Source organism: Bombus fervidus, chromosome 9 (assembly GCF_041682495.2).
Source record: "Bombus fervidus isolate BK054 chromosome 9, iyBomFerv1, whole genome shotgun sequence".
Classification (NCBI taxonomy): Eukaryota; Metazoa; Arthropoda; class Insecta; order Hymenoptera; family Apidae; genus Bombus; species Bombus fervidus.
The window spans coordinates 2,340,145-2,364,009 of NC_091525.1; the positions used below are offsets into that span (position 1 = coordinate 2,340,145).

The following is a 23,865-nucleotide window of genomic DNA, read 5'->3' on the forward strand; positions in this document are numbered from 1 at the left end:
TACATTTCTCGATCTTCTTCAAAATACCACCTTTGTAATAAAAGATGTGACATTAAAGTAGGACTGTTTTTATTAGAAAGAAGTACCTAGAATTAGAAATATGTACTTCAAGCTTTCCCTTTTACTTCATCGCTTTCGCTTTCCCATTCTTCTTACAATAATTTATATTACAGCTACTTAAAAGAGTTCTACATCAAAATAATATAAAATCATTAATCAAAAAGCGCATATTTATTGACTTAATATTTCGTTCATATCGATTGGTTTGCTAGGTTTAATGTACACAAGCAATAATTCATAGTTCGAGGAAACTTCTTCTCCTGAAAGATCTCGATAACAAATAAATTTGTTTTGAAATATATGAAACACTGATTTAATGTGTAACACGTTCTGTCAATTTCGGTAAACTAATTTTAGTATTAATTTCAGAAACTATAGCAGTTTCTTGTGGGGTAGGAGAGGGTGCCAATTTCGGAAGCCGTAATTCCTTTGGCGATACTTTTCTAGACATATCAGAGGAAGATTTATCTGGACTCTTCAATCGAAGACTGTTAGGAGGACGTAGAGAATTAGGAGATTTCATTGCTTTGTCTTCTAGATTTTTTACCGAAGTACCGCTGGAAGGACGTGGAGAAATAATAGATTCCATTGATCTGTCTTCTGGCGATTTTAAGGAAGAACTACTAGGAGGGCGCGGAGAAGTAACAGATCTCGTTGCTCTGTCTTCTGCAGATTTCAACGAAGAACTACTAGGACGTGGCGAAGTAGGAGATTTCATTGCTCTGTCTTCTGGAGATTTTAACGAAGAACTACTAGGACGTGGCGAAGTAGGAGATTTCATTGCTCTGTCTTCTGGAGATTTCATTGCTCTGTCTTCTGGAGATTTTAACGAAGAACTACTAGGAGGGCGCGGGGAAGTAGGTGATTTCACTGTTCTGTCTTCTGAAGATTTTAACGAAGAACTACTAGGAGGACGCGGGGAAGTAGGTGATTTCACTGCTCTGTCCTCTAAAGATTTTAACGAAGAACTGCTAGGAGGACGCGGGTAATTAGGTGATTTCGCTGTATTTTCTTCCGAGCTCTTCAAACGAGAGTTAGAAGGACGCGAAGAAACCGATGATTTTACTATCTTCTCTTCGGACATTTTTAGTTCAGAATGATTAAGAGTACGCGGGGAGATAGGCAATTTCGCTGTTCTATTTCCCGGGCTCTTTAACTGAGGATTGTTAACAGAATCTAAATTTATGGGGGATCCCGCCGTTCTGCTTTTTATTACGTTTTTATCTTCTGAACTTGAATCCTGTTTGTTCCCATCTTCTACCTCTATAGTTTCAAGAGGCGATGAACTTTTTCTTGGTTGTACTGTCTCAGGAGATTTAGCCAGACTATTTCTTACTGCTTTAGGAGTTAGCATAGAAGATGGTGATGGTAGCTTTTGTGCCTTTGTTGGAGTACTTGGTGGTGGTTGTGGTGAATCATCTTTTGCCTGTTCGCTAGATAAATTGATCTCTTCAACCATATTATCCTGAAAACCAGATTAATGTGTAAGTTGGCATATTAAAAGTATCATTATCGTTAAAAATATTTGCACTGTAAATTGAATTTAACTATATTTAGCGTAATTATTAAGGATTTCGATAAAAGTCTCAAATTTATAATTAAAAAGAGTAACATCCGACTAAATCGCATACTCCATAAATTTGATGTAATTCATCATTGAAGTGTTACTTATGTGCAGACTGACCTTAATTTATAAATGCGGTGATTAGCAGCGATGCTTCTGTGTCCACCAAGTATTACATGTGAGGGTGAAGTACACGCTGTGCTTATTGTTATCCGTATAAGAAAATTCACCGAAGTAACTCATTAAATATTTAAATACTCGAGAAATTAAAGCTAAAGAAAATCATTTCTATCTACTTAATATTTTAGTATTAGCATTTGTGTATGCCATTAACTACACCTGTGCCTTTATAAATTACGCTGCATGTGCTACAAATTACTACTGATTATTAAAAACAAAAAATGTGATAATACAATTGTGCGCAAAAACTCATTTCGGTAGGTTCTCTATTTTTCTGTTTTTATTCTATAGAAAAATTTAAAACATTGAATGGATACTCGTACCATGTATGAAATGGACGTTGTTTTTTTTATAAAGAAATTATACGTGTAAGCAACATTTTAAGCTCCTAATGATAAGAATTTTAAATTGCATTTTGCAAATACTTTTTCTTTAAACGTTATTAAATTTACTTTCATTTTCTTATGTTAAAACATTTACTTAGAATATAGGTGTATATCTACACATGACAATATAGTTGTAATCCCATAAAGCATAAAAAATTACCCGATTCTATATAACGAAATAATCACAGTGTTAACCTTTTGGGGGTTTAATAAAAATGCTGGGAATATAAATTTAAAAACAAAAATATTATTATAATGGCTCTCTTGTTATGTCTGACAATATGTCGAATATTCGTTATATAATAATATTCGTATGAAGTGTGATTATTCGTAACAATTACGGCAACTTATTATTATGTATCTAATTTTTGTGAATCATCGGATAATTAATCAAGTTGAAATATGTACTAATAAGTATATGGAAGCAATAAAGTATAAATAATACTTGATATATACCTTTTTAGCATAGATTGTATGAATTTTTCAAATGTCGTATGATTGAGAGAGAAAGAGAGAGAGAGAGAGAGAGAGAGAGACATTTCTCTGATATTATTTGCAATTATTTCAGTTATTTTGCTTTTCCCATCGACGTTTCACTTTATTATTGATTCTCATTTTTCAACTGACTGTAGATCAGTTGTAGAATCTAAGTATTTATTCTGATGTATACAACAAATAGAGATAGTTTACGTATCTACAGTAACGATTACGAATTTATCGTATTCTATCATTTAAATACAATATGAAACGTATTCGATGCAACCGTGTGAAATATTTGTTTCTCACTCGATGCATTGAATATGATTGCGCATTGTATACGATTCTAATATCATTTCACTTTTCAACGGGGTTCCTCTATCGATCTACGTAGAGATGACAGCAACCTTATTCCACGGGATAAGTTTCTTCAGAACCCGGCAATTCCCAATAAATCGACGCTCGACGTCGTAAACTTCATCCATTAGAGATCCATATCTTTCAACTCTGTTTTTAATACGCATCGTTTGAATTTACCGCGAGAAAGCTGCTCATAAATTCAAGCACAAATTGGGTGAGTCGTTGGTTCACACTTCTTTCGCTAGAATCGAGCATACGATTTATATACACGAGATGTGAATGCCGTAGAATAGTTTTCTCTAACGGATAAATTTCCGATAGATAAAATGTAAATTCGGTAATGAAAAAGTCGTACTTGATTTAACTCTTGAGCATCAAGATGAAAGCAAAGTAAGTGGATTACATGGTGCGTAAAACGATTCAAGTCTTATAGCGTGCTGCTAAGCAATGAATCTATACATGTATTAATAAATAGAAAGAAAAGTTATTGAAAAGTTTGATACTTATAAACTTTCTTAGCCTTAATAATTAATGTTACGGTAAAATTGATTTCCGTTTGATATTTCAAGAGTTAAAACAAATTGATTCAGTTTAAGCGATGGTTAATGAAAAATGCTAGAAACTATTCAAATACATTATACAGAGTGTATCACAGAAAGCGTTACAAGATAATTCCTCCAAAATTACTACGATTAACAAGAAACTTTGTTCTACATATATTTGTTATGGAATCTTTTGGATGACAGAGACTTTCCGTGTTAAATTACGCAAAATATAGAATAATGTTTTATCCCAAATAAAATTTGTCCCCTTTTTAACTCGCTAAATGAAAAATTAAATAATTTAATTAACAAATCATAGAAAAAATATTTTTTCTTGTTTTCTTTAATAGTTTTAAAGGAAACAACTCGTAATACTTTATCCTATACACCTGATACAGATATATCATGTACAGAGTGCACACGAGAATCTCATTTTTATGATAAAAATGCATTGTCCAAATACACAAAGAATATATCAAAAACTTGACGTAGAATGTGTATATATTTATGTGTATATTCTAAACTTAGTAGTTATAATCATTCAATGAACGTACACTCCGTACATGTTTTCAACAGGTGGTGATGCACGAAGAAAACAAAGTTTTTAATTGCTAATATTTTCTTCTTTCGTATCATCTTATGACAGCATGTAATTAATATCATCACTTCGAATTAATTGGTTTCTTTTGTATGTCAGTATATAAGGATAAAATTAATAATCTGTGCATCACCGCATTTTGTCTTCATACTTCAATTATTTTATATATAGAGCACGTATCTGTTTTCTTCAATCCGGGAGTAGGCGATTTTACGTAAACCTTTAATATTAGATTACATTTATAGCGTTTAATTATATTTTCTATGTGACAACGTAATTACAGCGTTTTGCATTTATCTATTATTTCATCCTTGCCTTTTCATTCGCAATATTCTTCTTTTTTATGTTATCACCACCGATTTCGAATTTTATATCTTTTTACGTAGGCTGAGATTAATTTTATCGTGAAGCTTGACTTTATTTGAACTTTAGAAATGTTTTCTATGACATTAGTTAATTTTAGCGGGTTATCAACTACTGCATTTTCTACTTTCCTCTCATTTTTCTTTCACTTTTTTTTCTACCGCAATTTCCAAATCGAATATATCGTAACCGTATTTATTTATGGATACTAATGTTAATCGAATTATATGTACGTTACACACATTTATGAACGCACCATAAAAAAGCTAAAATAGAATTCAATTAATCGTATAAGTAGCTCTATGACTTAGCATTAGTATTATGGTTAAAATTATTTATTAATCAACGTTATATTTTGCTTTTCGTTACCATAGCACATCCAAAGCTTTGTTTAGTACGACAGTTAGCTATTTACATTATAGCCCGAAAATTCGCGTTTCCTTATTCTTGTAGGTTTAACAAAAATACACCTACTCTCGGTCTCGTGAATTACAATATCGATCAATTCGTACAATGAGTCTGACATTATGTGATCGTAATATTGTTCTAATTGCCGTGCCAGTGTGAAATCGTGTTCTAAGTGACTACGAAAAATGAGAATTCATTCATTTAATTAAACTTAAACGTATCACGTTACCGCATTTCCTTTTCAGATCGGAAAAATGCCTTTAGAAACGTTCGCGTTTTAAACTGATTCTTATTGCAATGTATAAGATATAGCAAACAATTGTATAGTATTTTGCGCTCTTATCGTCATAGGTATCGTCGTATCCGTGCAAATCTCAAATAAGGGAAGCATTGTATCCTTTGTTCGAGTATCTCCTTATATGTAATGTGTAAGTTTACGATGAAATCGAAGTATTTGCATATTTATAAAAATTCGAAGAATCAGGCGTGATAATTGGTAAACTGTTTCGATGTGTTGGACAATTATGGTACGACAAGTATTACAATGATGTACGATTAATGTAATCTGCGTTCGGTCGTATGAAAAGTTTTGAAAACACATTTTTTCAATCTGAAAAAGTGTCGCAAATTATTTGAAGTGACTTCGTGGATAAATGCGTTAACAGGGCGGGGGAAATCATTTTGCTGGTGATCGTAGTGTTATACGCTAGACACGTATACTCATCGTATACGTTATCGATCGTGTAAGAGCACATAGCGACGAGGAAAAATACCCCTTTGCCTTTTGCGCTAGTTTTCATCGATTAAACGCCAGAACTCCGTGCGAAAAACGCTGTCCCCGTATGGCACGTAAAAAATTTCCCAGTCATCGTTGACTCGAGACGATCATGATGTTAAACGCGATGTCAAATAGAGCCGGATCTGTCATTAATCTTATATCTTGTATTAATTGATTCAAAATCATATACGATACGCTTGCGAGTGCGTTACGATGAAATGAATTCGCACTACTATATATATATATATGTTCGTTCTTCGTTTCTACGCGCAACGTTTCGACTCCATCGAACAACGGGTCAATACTGGCCGTTCGATTCGATGATCGAGGAGGGAGAGATTACGGATGATTAATCAGACGCAAGTGACAAGGAAATCGGGTCTAGCGGTTGAGTTTTCGTGATCTAGCATTCCTGGTTGAGGTTCTCGTCCGATGTAGGCAGACCGTTCTTGCCGGCGGCGACCGTGCCAGGGGGCACAGGGCTCTGCGGGCACAACACACAGGATTAAGGCGGCCCATTAACCTCCGCGTTACAACCTTGCTAGCTCATTCTAATCTGGGTCACGTTAAACCTTTGAAGCAGCGCACATTTTCCTCTTTGAACCAACTGTTATGTATCTATCACCGATTTATCATAAATCATTCACGAACTATACGTACATACGTAATATGTAATATGTATTATGTATTAAGGGTGTCGAGCAATGCCTTCGTGATATAATGTATTGTAAACAGCGTAATTGTTTATGCCAATGCGTAATTTTATTACATAAATTCTTGCAAGAAATTCGGCTGTATAAAATAATATACCTACATAGACACAATTGAAAATGTGCTTCAAAGGATTAAGCAACCGTTACATCTTTTTGGTACAAGTTTTAGATATTTAAACTTTCCTTAGTTTTATTAGTTTAATTATATTAGTTTTCTCTAATGCGTAATCTTGCAAAATTTAACAGATCATAGTTCACAAACGAAGAGAAACGTGTTGCTTCAAAATTATTTCGCAACGTAGTATGAAATTATTCCACGAAGTACAAATGTCGTATATAAATAATCGAAATTTATTCATTTGTATTTGTTGTCATCGTAAAAACGTTAGAAATGTAAAATAGAACTCGAAAGAAAGAAACTAGTGAATATTATTTTGGCAATAATTCTTTGTCATAAAGTGTAAAATCATAAATGTTGGATAACAAATTGCAGAGAAGCATGCAACGCGTGTTGTCAAGCTTTTTTCGTGACAAATGGTGCAAACGAATGTGACACGACAAAGAATCTCGAGAAAAATGATATAAGATTGCGAATTGTTATAAAACCGAGAAAGTTCTTCTCAAAATTTATCCAACTAATCTGTTTGATGATTTCAATCCTTGAATATAAAAATGATAACTGCCACATTTCGTTTGAAATAAGATAATTATTCTCGAGATTTTGTAAGATAAAACATACCTGGGATCCACTGCCACAGAGGCTTTCAGGATTAGTTCCCGATTGTCGAAGATAATCCCTATCGTTGAAAATTTTCTTGTCACCGCCACCTGGCTTATGCTTCACGTTATCCAAGGAACCAACTTTACTCTCAGCTTTGATATCAATTTTTTGGGTTTGAATCTGAAAGTAACATTAGAACCTTGGTTATTCTTTAATGCTTATTTATTGTAGAAAATGATGAATAAATGACAATGTTGATTTTGAAATTTGAATTTTAGTTCTTTGTCGATAACATAATTAATTAAAGAAAAATTGAACTTATAAATTTATCTTGAATTTAAGTTCCATTCTCGTTGAAGCCTCTCCGCATCGTGCTCTCTAAACTAACGATTTGATTTCTGCAACGAACATTTATACTAATTTCAAAACATGCAGAAACATGCTTTAATCCCTTTAGATCGAATTTACTTACTGCTAAAAAAAGAAAGTTTAAATTTGACAGACTTGCTTCATATATTTCGACAATACACAAAAGCGACAAATATTAGTTAAAAACGATGAATCATTAGTTGTCAGTCGAATCGATTAGCTACTCCCTTTTACAATTTTGTGATTTACAGTCCAGATTATGGATGGATTGTGGGTTTCGTTTTGATATCGATGCAATGAGTAGCTACCTCTAGAGAGGATAACTAATATATCATGTCGTGAAATTATTTAATATACTTACGTCGTTATTCGAATCCTGAGGCGTCTTAGGTGGTGTTGCCGATGACTGAATACCAACAAACAATAATGACTTGTTAATAACGATGGGTGACAATACATGCGACAACAAAATGAGCAGAAATTGAAGTGCTCTTTTTTTTTTTTTTTTTGCTAATCAGACAGTCCCAAAGGATCCACATTTGAAAAAGATACTTTATTGTGATGTTCAAGATTTCTTTGCATCAAGATAAACGGACAAATTAACAAAGGCATAGTGCGCAAAGTACCTACGTTCAATAATTATCTCAATTAGTCGAACGCATAATGCTGTATGACGAAGAGTAATTTATGAAACAAAAGGTATCTCTGAGTCTGTCCTCAAGAAGGAAAGAACGATTTGTTTACTTGTAACATGAAATAATTTTTCTTGATGCTAGAATTCTCGCTTTCTGTAACTTTTGAAAACACTAATTTTTTTAAGTAATGTAAAATGTACAATGTAAATGCAAGTCTACGTTAACATTCTCTACATGCAACGAGATTCAGAATCGAGATAAATAATTTTCCAGTCGAAATCAATCTGCCACTCTCGCGACATGATCCAAATGAATAGCTACGATACTATTTTATTACGAATAGACAAATGTTGAAGTAAAATGCAAACATTTAGTTAGAAAAATGATTCGTCACTACGATAACACCAAACGCTACAAACGGGTAATGTGAAGCGAAGTACATGATACCCATTGGCTTGAAAATTTGGTTATGTACATATAAATGTTTAAATACATCCGTTTCTATAATAGCTTCCATTAATTAGTTACAAATATGAGAGAAAACACAAACATATGTTTCTTAATAAATTATGATTATATAGCACAATATAAACTCATGGAACAACTGGAGTAGGAAAACTTTAGGTATTAAATGAATGACTATGGAGACATACAGCTGTTAATCGAATTACAAACTCGCTAAAATAAATTTCAAACGAAAATAAAAGATTCACTCAACGAGTATCTGTGTTTCTAAGGGTATTCGTCATTCCTAAGGAAATATATTTCAAATTGAAATTCTTACTTTAACGCTACCACCGCCAGGAATGTGTTTGGCATTGTCCTTGGAGCCAACTTTTGGTTTTGCTTTATCTTTGAAGTCGAGCTTCACTGTTTCTATTTTCTTGTCACCACCACCAGGCTTGTACGTTGCATTTTCCAACGAACCGACTTTTGGTTTCGCATTCCATTGAAGCTTCATCTGAGCGATCTATCAAGGAATAGTTAAACGATAATAATTTTTCGATGAAGATACAGAAAAAAAGAAGGGATTATAAACCATGCCATGTGCAGATTTTTTTTATAGATAATTATTCGTAATTATAACGTCAGAAAGATTTCCAAAAAAGTGTAAAGTGATTAACCTTTTTATCGCCACCACTGGGTGTGTATTTCTCGTTCTTCGCGGCAATTTTCGGCTGCGCCTTGCTAAAGTCGAGCTTCCTATTCTCTATCTTCACCTTTCCACCACCTGGTTTGTAACTTGCATTTTCCAACGAGCCGATTTTCGATCGTACTGTTTTTAAGTTGGGAGAGGGCGCCGATCCCACTTGAATTTTGTTCATAGGCAGTTCTATAGGATTCAACACAGACTATTAACATGCGTTCTTTGCAAAAATGGGCCAATTCGTCACATAAAAATTAAAACAAAAATACTCGACACAATGCTTATCGAGCTTGTTATAAAATTTAGGCAAAAATTTCGATAATACTTACTTTTCTTCTCTTGACCGGCTGTCGACGAAGGAGTTTCTGGAGTTCGTGGTAACGATTTGACGGACTTACTTGGCGATTTTACAGGTGACCCAGCTGTCGGCCCTTTGTCAGCATCTTTCGATTTAGAGGGTGACTTTTTCGTTGGTGAATCCCCAACTCCGTTTGTGGTTGGTTCCTGCGCAAGATTATTACGTTATTTTATTATCGATTCGATAATTTGTAAAATCTACAAAAGCATGTGTGTTGAATTAAAATTACTTACCGTGCTGGATTGAGCCGACTCGTTGGTTACGCTGCCGTTTTCAACCTCTGTAAAAATAAATATAAACACAGTTTCTCTTCGTCGTTACATTAAAAAAAAAAAAAAAAAACACATAACAGTATCGTGATATTTGTGAAGCAAAATCTCAATAAAATGTCTCGATTTCAGCATTTATCTATGATAAACATGGTAAAGAATAAAGCTCCGCGTTTTCAAGTCGAATTTTTTAATACGTTTGTTCTCACTATTTTGTCCCGAAATTTTCTTAAACGTAAATAAAAACCTGGTGTCGTCGAAGACTTCTTTTCTTTTCGTTTGGCAGGTGTCGGTGCGCGTTGAACTTTAGGCGATTTAACTGATTTCGGCAAACTTTTCGAGTCCGGTGTCGTTTCGTCATCAGCCTTTTTCTGCTCCGTTTTTTCCTTCTCTTCTAATTCCTTGTTCTCTATTTCAGGCGATTTCAGCGATTTCGGGGACTTTGGAGATTTCGGTGATTTCGGTGATTTCGGCGATTTTGGAGAAACAGGCGAGTGAGGACTTTGGGATGGCGAAGATTTTATCGACAGCGATCGTTGTTCTCCATTGTCGAAACCTTTCACTCCTTCTTCAGGAGACTTTACGAGAGACAGTACCGATTCCTCAATCTTTTCTCCATCTTCTGATGGTACTGGAAATTCTTGTGTCTCACTTGCTTCTTTTTCAGAAGCAGCAGAACTCACGGCAACTCTTTTCGCGTTCGTTTCCGAAGAATCTCGAAGATTATCGGATTTAGAATCTTTTAACACGTCCTCTGTACTTGATTCTTCGGCTAGATTCGTCGATTTAGCCGGAGACTTTGAAGATGGATCTCTTAATTCTTTCTCCTTTGGAGAATGACTAAGATCCGCTAATTTTTCTTCCTCGCCTGATTTTTCGGGTTTCGACATTTCAGTGGGTTTTGGCTCGTCCTTGATCTGATCTGCTGTCGTCGGTGCTCTTAAATGTGATTCTTGTTTGCTTTTAACTTCTCCCGTTTCCTTTAGCAGATCTACGTCTGATTTAGTTTCTGATGCAGACACAATGTTGTGTTTCTCCCCGGTTTCTTTCATTTCCTTTTCATTTTGATTTATTTCTGCCAGGATAGTCGCACGTGAATTAACTTGAGACATGGGCGGTGGATCGTTAAGTTCTTGATCGCTTTGTTTCTCTTTTGTATCCATTGGTATATCCTCTTGCAATTGTTCTAGAGGTTTGGACGTTTCGTCGCGTTCGAGCTCCTTTTGACTTTCGCTCGCTTCTAAGGGTGTACTTGACCGGGATTTATTCGGAGATGCGGATAGTTTCAGATTTTGTTGATTCTGATCATGGCTGGTTTTTGCCGGAGATTTATCTGTGGACTTAGACAGGATTTGCATTTGTTGATTGTTATCCTCATCCGATTTTATTGGTGTTGTTGCACGTAATTTTTCTGAAGTTGTCGACGACAGATTTAAATTTTGTTCGTTTTGTCCTGATTTAGCTTCTTCCGATTGCTTGGGAGATTGTTCAGGTGCAAGAGATACATTGATATTGTCCGATTTCTCAATTTCATTTTCTATACCTGGTTTGCTCACGTTCCCCTTATTCGTGTTCTCTTTCTGGGTTTGATCTTCGACTAATTTCTTTTCTGGTTCGTCTAGTTGACTACCAACCTTATCTACTTCCTGTTTGTCTAACAATTTGGTCTGCGCTTCTTCGCCTGGCTTTGTGGGCAACCTGTTATCACTTTCCATCGTGTTGGAATCTTTAACAGGTATTTTGTCAAGGTTCACAGCAACTTCTCTAATTTGCTGACCAACTCCCTCCGCAGTCGCGTTGAATTTATTCTCCACTTTCCCATTTATCGTAGCGGTTTCTGGCCTTTTCACCGACTGAACATCACTTTTTGGTACGTTAGACTCTATTAAAACTTCTTGACTGGTAACGTTTCCATTAGCACGATTAGTTAGGTTAGGCGATTTTCTGTCCATTACAACATCATCGTCGTCATCGTTTTCCGCATTTTCTCGAAATTCGGCTTTTTCCTTCGAAACAGGCTTTTCGAACTGCTGCAATTTCTTCGAGTTATCGACATCCGCCATTTTGTCGACTATTATTCGCGGAAGTGATGGCTTCTTATCTTCCCTTTTGATAGCTAAATTCTGTCGAGATATGTTCAGCAATGATTCATTTCGTTGCAATGGTTTTTGTGCGATTTCTTGCGATCGTGCGAGAATGTCAGGATTTCGTGCTTGTTGAGGTGCGTTTGGGTGTTCTGGCCTTTGTTGATAAGGTCCGTTCGGATGCTCTGGCCTCGAATGCTGAGGTCCGTTTGGATGCTGCGGCCTTGACTGATGAGGTCCGTTTAGATGCTCTGGTCTTGGATGTTGAGATCGTTGTACGTTGCCTTGGAACCTTTGCGCTTGATAATTTCCAGGATGCGGCGGTCTAGGTCCCAATTGCGAACGTTGCACGGGCGACGGTGGAAAACGCGGATTTAGGACGATAGGTGGATGTTGTCCTTGTTGCGGTGGCTTCTGAGGAAACGAACCTCCCGGTAATCTTGGAGATCCGTACGGTCTGACTTGGACGAACTGACCCGGATTCGTTTGTCCGACTGGAGACCGATTATCAAAACGAATTTGCTGTAGCTGTCCACCCGGTCGTGGTTGTCCTACGGCACCATTATTTACAGGCTGCCTTGGTAATCCAGGTGGACCTTGCGGTCTCGCCCGATAGACAGATGGTAATGGCGGGTTTGATTTCACCTACGAAATAATAATTTTACTCACGACAATTCGCGGTCGGCACAGATCGCAAGAACAAGTTTCGAAGTGAGATTTTAACGGTACTCGATAGAGATTCATAAAATTGTTGTACAAACAGAACGACGTAATTAATAACAGTTGTGTTCTGTGCTTTGACATTGAAATATTTTAGACGTATCTAATTAACCCTTTGACTATTCTTAGCGCCTAAAAGCGCTTAGTAAATCTGCGCTTGTGATACTGTAGGCGCCTATAGGCGCTCCGAAAATTTAGTCGACCATAATTCCAGCAAATCTCATTTGAATCAGATGTAAGTGAATCCTAATTTAACTATTGCTAATTACATATTCCCTTAGTTATATATTATTTAAATACGTTTATTTCACACTTTTTGCTTTGTATATCCTTAAAATGAAAAATTGGGATAATAAAAAGGTCAGAAAAACTACATGTAAACATGAAACAACAAATGATTCATGTTCGGATTCTATGGAAACAAGTGATTTTGAATAAACGAGAATATGAACGAGTAAATAATATCGGTTTAATATACTGGAATTCAGTGTTTTAATTATTTCAACATACATTCTCGGAAATACACGCCTAACGAAAAATTTCGCCGTTCTCCATGTAGATTGCGACTGAATTCCTATCGTATGGTACGGCTGGTACGTCTCCAAGTCTCCCATAGTCAAAGGGTTAATATTTCCTAATTCTGTAATAATATCCAACGAGTAATTGTTCTTTTAGTAATTTGCAACATCTTAACTAATAGCGATATTCTTTTTATTCTCAATAATTCTTAGTGCGAATGTTTGTACCAGACTTCGATAACAATCAATTCGAGCTGTTCAAAAATGACATGGACGAACAGTGGAAACATGCATGGAAAATCTTGATAATCGATACTGGCCCTGAGCCCATCGATCAGTCTGTAATATAAAACAGAGACGTTTTGAAGATTCGTATTTACCGTACCTGCCACCGTTCGACTTTCTCTACTCGTTATGGGATTAAACCACGAATGATTATAGTATACCATCGACATCTATTGCAATTCACCGAGGCATTTTAGATTGGCGTGACCTACAGCAGTAGCTTTCCTTTGGAACGCCAGGCTGTTTACCCTCATTTCTTCATGGAATTTATCAACATTGAAAAACATTCGGAAAGCTCGTTGAGACTGTTTGTACGACCGTGTCGTAAACACGAAACTTTTGACACGGTGCAAAGCAGACAACGCTATTATTCAATGATGGAATATCATCGCCGATAAAATGTATCTCTACTAGTTTGAAAATTGGGAATGTAATGTCACGAGTATCGTTATATGGTGCTCTTCCTACCTATGATTCGCTTTTCATTTCTTATGGCGTTATCAAATATTTCTACCGGATTATTCAACAATATTGATACTAGAATAATCAATTTTTCTATCACAGCTATTTCTTGACAGTCTCTGGATGTCATAAATATCAGTTCTTTGCTGTAGATCTTTAATTACGATTGCAAGTCATTAATGTTTCCTTTTCGATTAAAATGAGCCGACACATTATATAACTTTGTTTCTTATCTATGCACTACTTTGAAATAATAGTTGATGTTCTAAAACGAGTAAAATGTAGTTTTCAATCAGATATCACGTTAATAGATACAATTAAATAATCGATATGCAACTTAAAACTCTCATTGATAATTCGACGCTATTGAAACAAACAGAACTTTTTAAAAATATTGAAACAAGAAGTTCTTCTAATCTTGTATAGTCAATGTTTTTAATTGCGAGAGGAATCTTTAAGATTTTTGCGAGTTTAGTAGTCTCATGAAACATAGTATATTAACGAAAGTACGTGAAAAGTGCTTGAACGTTTTTGTAAAATTGTAGCTTACCGCATTTAGTTCGCGATCCGAAGGAGATTCGGACGCGTTGCCTGCAGTTTGTTGCGAATCCATTTTTCAGTTCGTTCATACGCGATTAACGTTTAAACGCGCGTCGATTGGACGATCTTGTCACCCCTGACAAGATATTTCTCCATAAACCTGTTACGTATCAACGGGTAGTCTTCATCAAAGATTACATCAAAGAGATCATACAACTCTACGTAAGTGCTGATACTCCCAACCAAGTCTACGTTGTGTCGAATGAATCGTACTGAATGAGAAAGACGGTTGTCGTGATGCGTGAATCATCGCAATTAAATACATATGATGCTCGACGAAGCTTGTTTAATGAAACCATTATTAGCAAACTACTTTGATGGTTTTAATAATTATGTTCGGCATCTCTTCAAAATCCTGGAAGAGTAATATTCGCTTTTTTGACATTCTCGCTTGACATTCAAACATGGAAACACAACTGTATACTTCGATCACTTTCATTCGGAAATGTTAATACGTAATGTAGCTTTGATGTAGCAGTGTATTGACATTCAGTGCGTTAACATTTTGAAAGATGTTTATATATTCGACATATTCACGAGGGATGTGACAGACAGATACAGAAGAGTACATTACATACATTTGTACAATTCTTACGCATATGACAACAGATTGAAAGATGAAATTGTTCAAAGTTCAAACTACTAGTTCCTGTGGATAATTCAACGACAATCAGGGATGCAATTTGCTCGATATTGTTATTTCTACCTGTTTTGATAGCTACATATGATGCGTGCAACAACTATACCGTTCAATTAGAATTTACAACACTCTATGACCGTGCCTAAAAGTACTGCTATTTGCTAACAATAAGTATCGTGAATATAGCGTTGTAGTCAGTGTCAATTTACTTTCAGCGCATTTTATTAGTGCCGCTATTATTATTGTGGATTCGTACGTGTATGTGTGCTAGATTAGAAATGGTCTCGATTTTCAGATTCCTTGCTTGTAATTTCTACTAATGCAAACTAATGTGATATAGTTGAATGGTACTTTCGCACGTGGAATTATTTTCGGATTTTTACCTCACGTCATACCTAGATACAGACTCCATAAACACATACATAGAAAACTAAGTATTTACTACTAATTACGAAAAAGAAAACGCTTTTTAACGCTAAAAAGTAATTAACTGTTCGCAGGCGTGAAGATCCATTAGAAAACAACAAGAAAGGAAAAAAAAAGAAGATGGAGAAAGTTTCAGGGGTGTAGAGCCTAGAGGATGGAACGCACGCAACCGTTCTAACTGTAGAACACAGGAGGATCACATTTCTACGTATAATAGTGGCAATAGTTAACCTTGGTAAATACATTTCTGTAGGTATCACGAAACCATGGCAGCTTCGTGCGAAAGACTAATATAATTGAGGTATTCCCGCAACGCATTCACGATTTGACTGATTACGACGTTAGAGTATTTTCTTTGAGAACATAGGTATGCCTCGTATATCAAAACGTCCAAGTCTTTACTAACTTTATCGCACATGCAAATCTATCATATAGAAACACATAAAGCGCAACGATTATGTACTTATGACTTAATCAAATTTTGAAATTAATTTATTCTCTATCCCGCAAATCTTTGCCTTACAATTTCATGTAAATGAGTTATATTTTTACCAAGTCTTCGTCATCAATTACGACTGAATTTCTTCGTCGCCAATTACAGCCGAATTTCTTCGCCAACTCAAGTCAGACGTTTTTTCTGGCTTTGATATAACAGGTTCACGTCTGCGTTTGATTAAAATATGAGGTCAATGTATTATAGTCGTTCATATAGAATAAATACGATCTGTAACCTTCTAGTAACCTTCAGACGTATTTATCAGTCGAAGCATCTACTACTTTCTTCTTTTTTACCCCTTCAATGTATTCACGAAAATATCGCCCACGATTCTTTTACACCCTTCTAGCGTACACGACCTTCCTAAGAATTTTCCGAATCTATACGGGCCAGAATTTCGTGCGAACTCGATTTCAGTGAACACGTGATTCATCTACTATCTGATGGTCAGGAATAACTACACCTTTCGAAATCAACTCATTTAACCCCTTCTTGTGATTTATGGGATAGACTTTTTGACCGAGAACAGTCTTGCATTTTGTTTGCTCATCTACTTCTTTGTTCAGTTGCTTTGTTCCTCTTTTAGTAATTTTGTTTCAAATAGAATTTATTCAAACAGCGTTACTTAATATTTACACGTTACATACTATTTACATGGAATCAGGAACCTTTCAATTTGATCTAAACCGTAGTTGAATCACAGACGCCGGTAGACGTCAAATTAATTCGACTGTTGAACCTCGTTTCCACAAGATGACCGGCAAATCATTTTGGAAGATAATTGCTAGTACATCAAAGTCTTCCGTTCTCATTTTCTAGGGAGACCGAGAAACAGGTCATACACAGCGTGTCTGTACTACTCGGCAAGTGCCCATTCCTGAAGTTATTGATCCGACCCGGCGAGCGTGTTCGAGTCTACCGTTTATATGCACACGGATGCACATCGTGTAATACGGTTAAGTTAACTTGCTAATGAGTGCACGCGTCATAAAAAAAGCTTGCGACACTTCTGTGACGAATGTCACGCGGGCCATTACCGGATTCGAGTCATCTTACGTGAATATAGCACGGAAAATGTCTCGCCATGCCATTTTCCGATCGACATCAGGGCTTAACCCTGAACTACTATCCGTTGGGTTACCCTGATTCCTCTTAACGATTGCCACTAATGTTTTTCGATATATAAATAAAATTAGGGCACGTTTTTTATTAAATTCAACATTAAATTAATAGATTTTCATTTTTGATAATCTGGGTCAATTATCATATTCTGTAAGAGAGGTGTTTTAATAATTATGAACGTGTATCTTTTTAAAAATATTTTTATTTAATAAGGTTTTTTAAAATACAAATATCTTCGTTTTTTCCCCCAATATCTCCAAAGATTCCAATTTTGTCGAATTTTTTCAAATTTTTATACTATTTTTGTCCATATCGTTAGGAATAATTGTTTGTAATATGTCTTTCATAAAATTTTCTAGCGTAAAATTTTCCGGAACATTTCTATTTAGTTTGGTAACTTTAGATCTCTGTTACACTCTATGAATACTGGAAGGTAGCTACGCGTTTCTCAGGCTTTGATCAAAGCGTAGGTGGTAACTATATCTGATGCGATGCTTGAGGAATGAGAATTTGTCACAGGCCTAGATAACTAAACCTATTGGGACAATCTGTTAGTCACAGAACAATCCAAGTTTTTCTTTCTGAAATTCTTTTTTGCAAAGATTTTCAGACTTAATAGTTGTATCACATCTAAACATTTGTAATCGTGTGAGAATAAATTCAAGGATATGGAAATTCAATTTCTTAGAAATTAAAAACTGCGTGAATCATTCGGCGAGGAAACGTCACGCCTGTGACGGATTAATTTATTTAACGCTTATGACAGTTAACACGCATGCATGCTAATTTTTATTGTTTTCAATTGCAAGGATCGATACGGAGTCTAACGCAAACATGATTCTAACGAACTGCATCCAGGTCAACGAATGAATATAACACGTTAAAACTTTTAGTCGTGTTACAGCGTATAGCAACAAAGAAGATACTTAAACCCTATTACCGTTGACATGTGTGAGTATGACGAAACTAGATCCTTCAGTGGGAGCTATGTAAATTGAACTATCAAGAAATGCATGACATAATAAATATAAACGGTTCATGAAACTTGTAATTATATTCAAACTGTTTCTAATTAACTACTTAGGCATTATAATCCTATTCGTTCGAAAACTAGTTTAGCTTTTCACTAACATTTGTTATTGAAATATATCAAATAAAATGTGTCACAATTGTTTATGGATGAAAAAAATATGTGTTTCGTCATCTTCTAACATATCGTTTGCTTTATTCGCAGCTCTGAAACGCACTGTACTACCATAATGTCAATTCTTTTAATTTTTGGTCTCTCGTTTTCGTTTTCTTCGCACGTGAACCATAAAAATACATTCCACGGACGTAACCACTTCTTTCAAATAAAATTTTCTAAAATTAACGTATTAAGCTGTTTTCAAAATAACAGCAAACTTTATTTTTTTTTTTTTTTTACGAAAATACACTACGTACAGGGTACAATATATTATAGTACATAAATAACCCTAGTGAAGCTTGAAATATAAATTTACTACTGTTCTTGGTAGTCTGAGAGAAAATGGCTCGTAATACAATACTTCACGCCTATCGTGTATTTTGTGGTTTTACGTTCTGGAAATTCCATCTATAAGGTGTAGACAAAGTGTTCTATATGCTTTTCCTTATGAACAATCGTGATATTTTATGTACCAGCTATCAACGTTGATTAGGACTTGAATTCTATGTCTCCCATGGATCCTGCGACAACAACGCCAAGGGCCACTATCGATGATAACTTTAAACCTCTATTTTCTGGTACACATTTCTTGCGTGCGTTTCGGATATTTACGAGTTTGTTACAGACAAAATGAAAAGACAGATTGGGGGTAACGACTGATAACAACAGCGAGGCAGCGTATGTACAATGTATAAGTGATGTTGTTTTATCTTATAGCAGCATCTTTGAGTCACCTGCAGCGTCGATGTGCAATTGTCACGTGGGCGTAGTTATCGAGAACGCATCAACGCTTCCTGGATGCTAACCTATTTACAAGCGCAGCACCGCGAGTTCTACGCCAATAAGATTTCCTGTTGATAGAACTGAAACGTTTGTGAAAATCGCATTGGCAACGACGGTTTGCATTTTGATTAAAGAAGAAATGTGGAGAAGATATATTACTTTGTACTTTGAATCAGATCGTTTCCGGATAACACGAAAAACGTGACTATGCAGAATTATATATACATAGAATTTTTGCAATATTCCTATACATACTTTGATCGACTGATTCTACAATGGTTTACGATGCAAAAAAATGTATTTATAGGTTTCGATAAAATTAGAAAATAATGAAGGAAGAGAGAAGAAGAATCCATGTACATAGCAACAACACTAAAAACAGATCTGTGTTCGAATCGATTTACAAATCGAAATTAGAAACATTTTGAGGATTTAAAAAAATATTATGGCAATGAAATTATAGATCACAATTTGATGTCGAATAATATAATACAAATTACTGTTAAAGATAAGTGAGAAATACTTTACTTCCAGACGTTGCTATCGCTAGAAAACGAAGAAATATGTTTTTCTCCAACAATTTTATATCTGAACTTATAAGAACTAAATATTTTTACTGATATTGGAGACGTATGTCTAAAATTTCTAACTTTTATTCCGAATCAATTCGAATTAAACGATAGAGTTAACTTACGCCTATCGAACAAAGGGGAATTTCACAGAGGTTCCAGCACTTAACGATTTCGGACGTCTATTCGTGACGTTAACGTAAAATATCCTCGATTTTCGAAAGTCACTGTAAAAAATTGAGGATAAAAGAGATTTAAGTGCCAACAGAATGTCTGGTATAGTCGATATAATCAATTGATGACCGACACTTTGAATTCTCGGATCATATATAGATAAAATCTCCAAACGATTTCCACGACATCGTCCCACGACTATCGAGCAAATTCTTAATGGAAACGAATCAGAAATACACATTTTGTTCTTATTTTGAAGAACTCGCAACTTTTATACAGAAATTCTTTCATCCTTTTAATATAGCAAAGTGTTAAAATTCTATCACAGGGGAAGAATATGTTAAGTCCGTTTTTATCGATTTTCTAATTTCTATGTTTCTTGGTAGCTAAAAAGAAGTATTTCAATACATACATAAAGTTTGCATCTATCTATGTAATTTCATATAAAATTAGGAGAATAACTAATGTACAGATGATTAATTTGTTTGTCCAAAAGAGGGTGAGAAAACTAATGTAAAGGTGATTAATTTGATTGATTTGAAAAAAATGTATACCTAATCACAAAACCAAGTGAGAAGACAGTCTCGCTAATGTGATATCGATTAATATTTTCAAACTTTAAAATTTCTCTGCTACGAAAAATGGAAAATATGACTCATCGTGTTTTTCCCGTGTAGTCATCAAGTATCTCGTTATTACATTTAACATAGCATTCAATACGCTATACTGCTATTCATTATTCTATTCACCTTTCGCTACTGCTAAACAATGAATCACATAAAAATTATGATGCTAAGGATATTAAGAATTTTATGTACTTCACCAATAATGTCGAGATGAAAGGAAAGAAACGAGTTTAACGTACGTAATAAAATAGAATGTCACGTTGAAAGTCTTCGGATTAGATAATTGTCATAACGAACGTGGATGAAGAGTGCACTTCTAAGTGTGTAACTAGGTATTGTGCAAGTATTATATACGTCTATGGATGTTTGCTTCCAATTACTATTGCGGGTGATTGCACTAATAATTTGAATCGGTGTACTGAAACCATTTAAAAACAAATTATCGAGTTACTCGCGCTATGAACTGCATAAGCATTAGCTGAAATATAGTCAATGATTACTATCTACAGTATCTCTAAGTATCTACTTCTATAAAATTATTCGTTAATATTTTATAGAAAAAAGAGCAGTTAAAATACACGCTCGATAATTTAACATTCTACGTTATACGATATTCTTTGAAAATGTTGAGCCCCTTGAAACTTCGTTATGTGAGAAGCAAGACGTTATTACGTTTTATTTCATCAGACTAAGAAAAATTTGAAACGTCAGATCTTATTTACAGGACTCGCACGACAAAAAGGTGCACATTTCTTGAAAAGTGAATTTTTCCTTAAACTTTGACTCGTCAAAGACGAACGGAAATAAAAGATGATGAAAAAATCAGTGGAAAATCCTTCGCCAACTAATTTGCTATGAATACAGGTCACAGATCCTAGACCCTTGCGTGAAACGACACCGAGTAAAATTGAAATCACGTCACACGGAATGTCATTCGTGCTCGATTCTGATATCCGTGTTTAAATAATTCCGAACTGTTCCTACAAGATATCAGGAAAAGAAAAAAAGACACTGTACTTTCTAGCATCTTCGACCTTTCTGGTAACGACGTAAAAGGGGGTCCACGATCCTTGGAATCCAAGACTCGCGAACCGAACGAAGGTGCTACTCGTGTTTGGATAACAATTTCTCTTACCTGATTTGAAAATCTATGCTGACCCACGATAGCAATTGCGAACGCGATCTCCAGGTTGTTCGTCGATCAGTGTCTCACGAGAAACTAGCTCGTTTAAAGACCTGGAAGTCCTTCCTCGGTAAGGTACGTTCGTCCGTCGTTCCACGTCCGTCCGTTTGTCCTGGCGTGCTCTGCTCCTGCGCTTCACGCCCAACCACCCGACGAGACCACCTAACCAACTCACTCGATAACCCACCCATACACATACGACTTCGTTGAGCTTTTACGAAACAATCTATCGATAAATTATGTAGCACCAGTCCCCCTTTTTTCTGCACGCAATGGCTACCAAACTTTCCTTTCCACTATGCTTTTTGTCAGCGCGTCCAAAGGAATGAGTTGTTGCCTGGGAAATGCCGATGCTTTCGACGTCTCGCGGAGGAATTTCGTTCCACGAATATCGATGAACAATTGCATAAAAGATGCAACTGTTATCGATGATTAATTCGTAGCCAGACGAGAACGCGTGACAAAAAGAACGAACTCTTGTGATAATTATGTAATCGAGAATGTCGTTGCGATTGTGTGGTTGATCAGCTAAAAGCCGATAAGTTTATAGAGTTTCAGTATCCTCAACAAAATCTTAAGCTTATTATGACTAACTCACATAAGTTTTAATTCTTCTACACGTCTTCTCTTTGTCTTATAATAATATCTTAACAGCATGTCTTAACAGTCTCAAAAAGAAAATGAAAGATGGTTAAACATGTCTGTCGCTTTCATTCTGATTACCGTGACTTTTCCCGTTCATTATGAGCAAATATACATTTATCTTGCAAGCAGGAAAGGATCGAACGTTGGTTGCGCGAATAAAGCGTGGCGCACCCTTTACTACCCAGCCACTTTAATTCCACTGTTATTACGTTGATGCGGTCGACATCCCAGTTAGTATGATATATTTCAAATTTCCTAGTAATTCCCAGTAACATGCAAAAATTTGTCAATCTTTTCCGATATACGCGGGAAAGCTCTACGCATACAAGGATAAATATTTCAAAGATTGATTGGGATAGAAAGTGTAAAACGATTGATGCTATGAATCTTGTGTATTTCGAAAAATTTCTTCTATAAAAATATAACGTTCGTCTTATTCGTAAATATAAAATATCATAAAAAATATAAAATGCGAGGAAGAATTTTTTATACCGCAAAGTCGGTAATAAAACTTATCTATGCATCCATAATTCAGTTCTGGTAACTTAATAAAATGTTATCTGGTTGTTGATAAATATCACTTATGTCACGAAAACAGTTTCCAACATTCAGAGTTTCAATATCTTTATTGATTAATTGCTGGTTTGACTAAGTCACTCGTTGATGCTCTCGAGTTATTTCGCGCCTCATCATCAATTACATATTATCGTTAGTGGTGTACAGATTCAGCCAAACTTCTTCTTCAATGAAACGGTTGTTTCATTCATTTCAAATCCCTCGGTGTTACACTCCAAGTGATGATATTATCGACAAATAGCAAGCAAACTAATAAACGCAGTCGCGTCATGGAGGCGCTATGTTTCATTAGAGAAACGTCATAAAAACAGAGTCAATGATATATAATTTTAAGACGTTACATACGTGACGATATTGTCTTTTTGAAGGAACTCTCTTGGGTTCATGGTTACTAAACGTTTCTAGTTGCTGGAGATTTCGCTTCACTTTTTGCTCTGGCATAAACTTTTACCTCGTCTCTTACCTGAAATAAAACAAAAAATTGTTAATTGATTATCGATATAAGTTGATTTTTTTAAATTACATGTATATAACAGTGAAATATATGTCACTTCATCTTTGAGCTTATACATTTTCCAAGAAATATCATTACAATTTTATTAATTATTTTGGAGCTATAATTACGTAATACATGCCAGGCAAACATTTATACTGATATATTTATTTTAAAATAATTTTCAAAGAAAAATAAAAGCCGTATATTTCGTGTTGCACGAACAAAAATAGTTTATTCGTGCGACTATTACGATACATGTATTACATATGTACGCATGTGTTAGTCTCGCGACAGGTTAAGATTTCTGTTGAATACCATTTTTGTCACAAATTGCTCGAGGCAATAA

The 23,865-nt window shown here is 35.3% G+C and overlaps 1 protein-coding gene and 1 long non-coding RNA gene across 3 annotated transcripts; one reads left to right on the forward strand and one right to left on the reverse strand.

The window, feature by feature from the left end:
* Positions 1-99: 99 nt before the first annotated feature.
* On the reverse strand, positions 100-21,899 carry Tau (microtubule-associated protein tau). 2 transcript variants are annotated; one of them, XM_072010357.1, is made up of 11 exons: positions 21,755-21,899; positions 14,548-14,697; positions 10,176-12,657; positions 9,893-9,939; positions 9,631-9,805; positions 9,279-9,487; positions 8,939-9,124; positions 7,881-7,925; positions 7,169-7,330; positions 1,143-1,525; positions 100-617 (listed from the first exon to the last, which is right to left on the reverse strand). In XM_072010357.1, the coding sequence occupies exons 2-11, from the start codon at positions 14,608-14,610 to the stop codon at positions 374-376; spliced, it is 3,996 nt and encodes a 1,331-aa protein (XP_071866458.1). In that variant the 5' UTR covers positions 14,611-14,697; positions 21,755-21,899; the 3' UTR covers positions 100-373. The 2 variants fall into 2 exon arrangements, with proteins under 2 accessions (XP_071866458.1, XP_071866457.1); XM_072010356.1 differs by lacking the exons at positions 100-617; positions 1,143-1,525; positions 21,755-21,899 and adding an exon at positions 2,418-6,200.
* On the forward strand, positions 610-1,189 carry LOC139990838 (uncharacterized). The gene is made up of 3 exons (XR_011800670.1): positions 610-819; positions 907-987; positions 1,054-1,189. It is a non-coding gene; the product is annotated as an uncharacterized lncRNA (long non-coding RNA).
* Positions 21,900-23,865: the final 1,966 nt, after the last annotated feature.

Bases quoted from the DNA above. Each gene is read 5' to 3' on its own strand.
- Tau (XM_072010357.1), bottom strand. From the start codon at position 14,610: ATGGATTCGCAACAAACTGCAGGCAACGCGTCCGAATCTCCTTCGGAT. The intron at 9,940-10,175 runs GTTTTTATTTAC...TTATTTTTACAG, and splicing joins GAAGTCTTCGACGACACCAG to AGGTTGAAAACGGCAGCGTA. The intron at 1,526-7,168 runs GTATGTTTTATC...TCTGGTTTTCAG, and splicing joins TCTGTGGCAGTGGATCCCAG to GATAATATGGTTGAAGAGAT.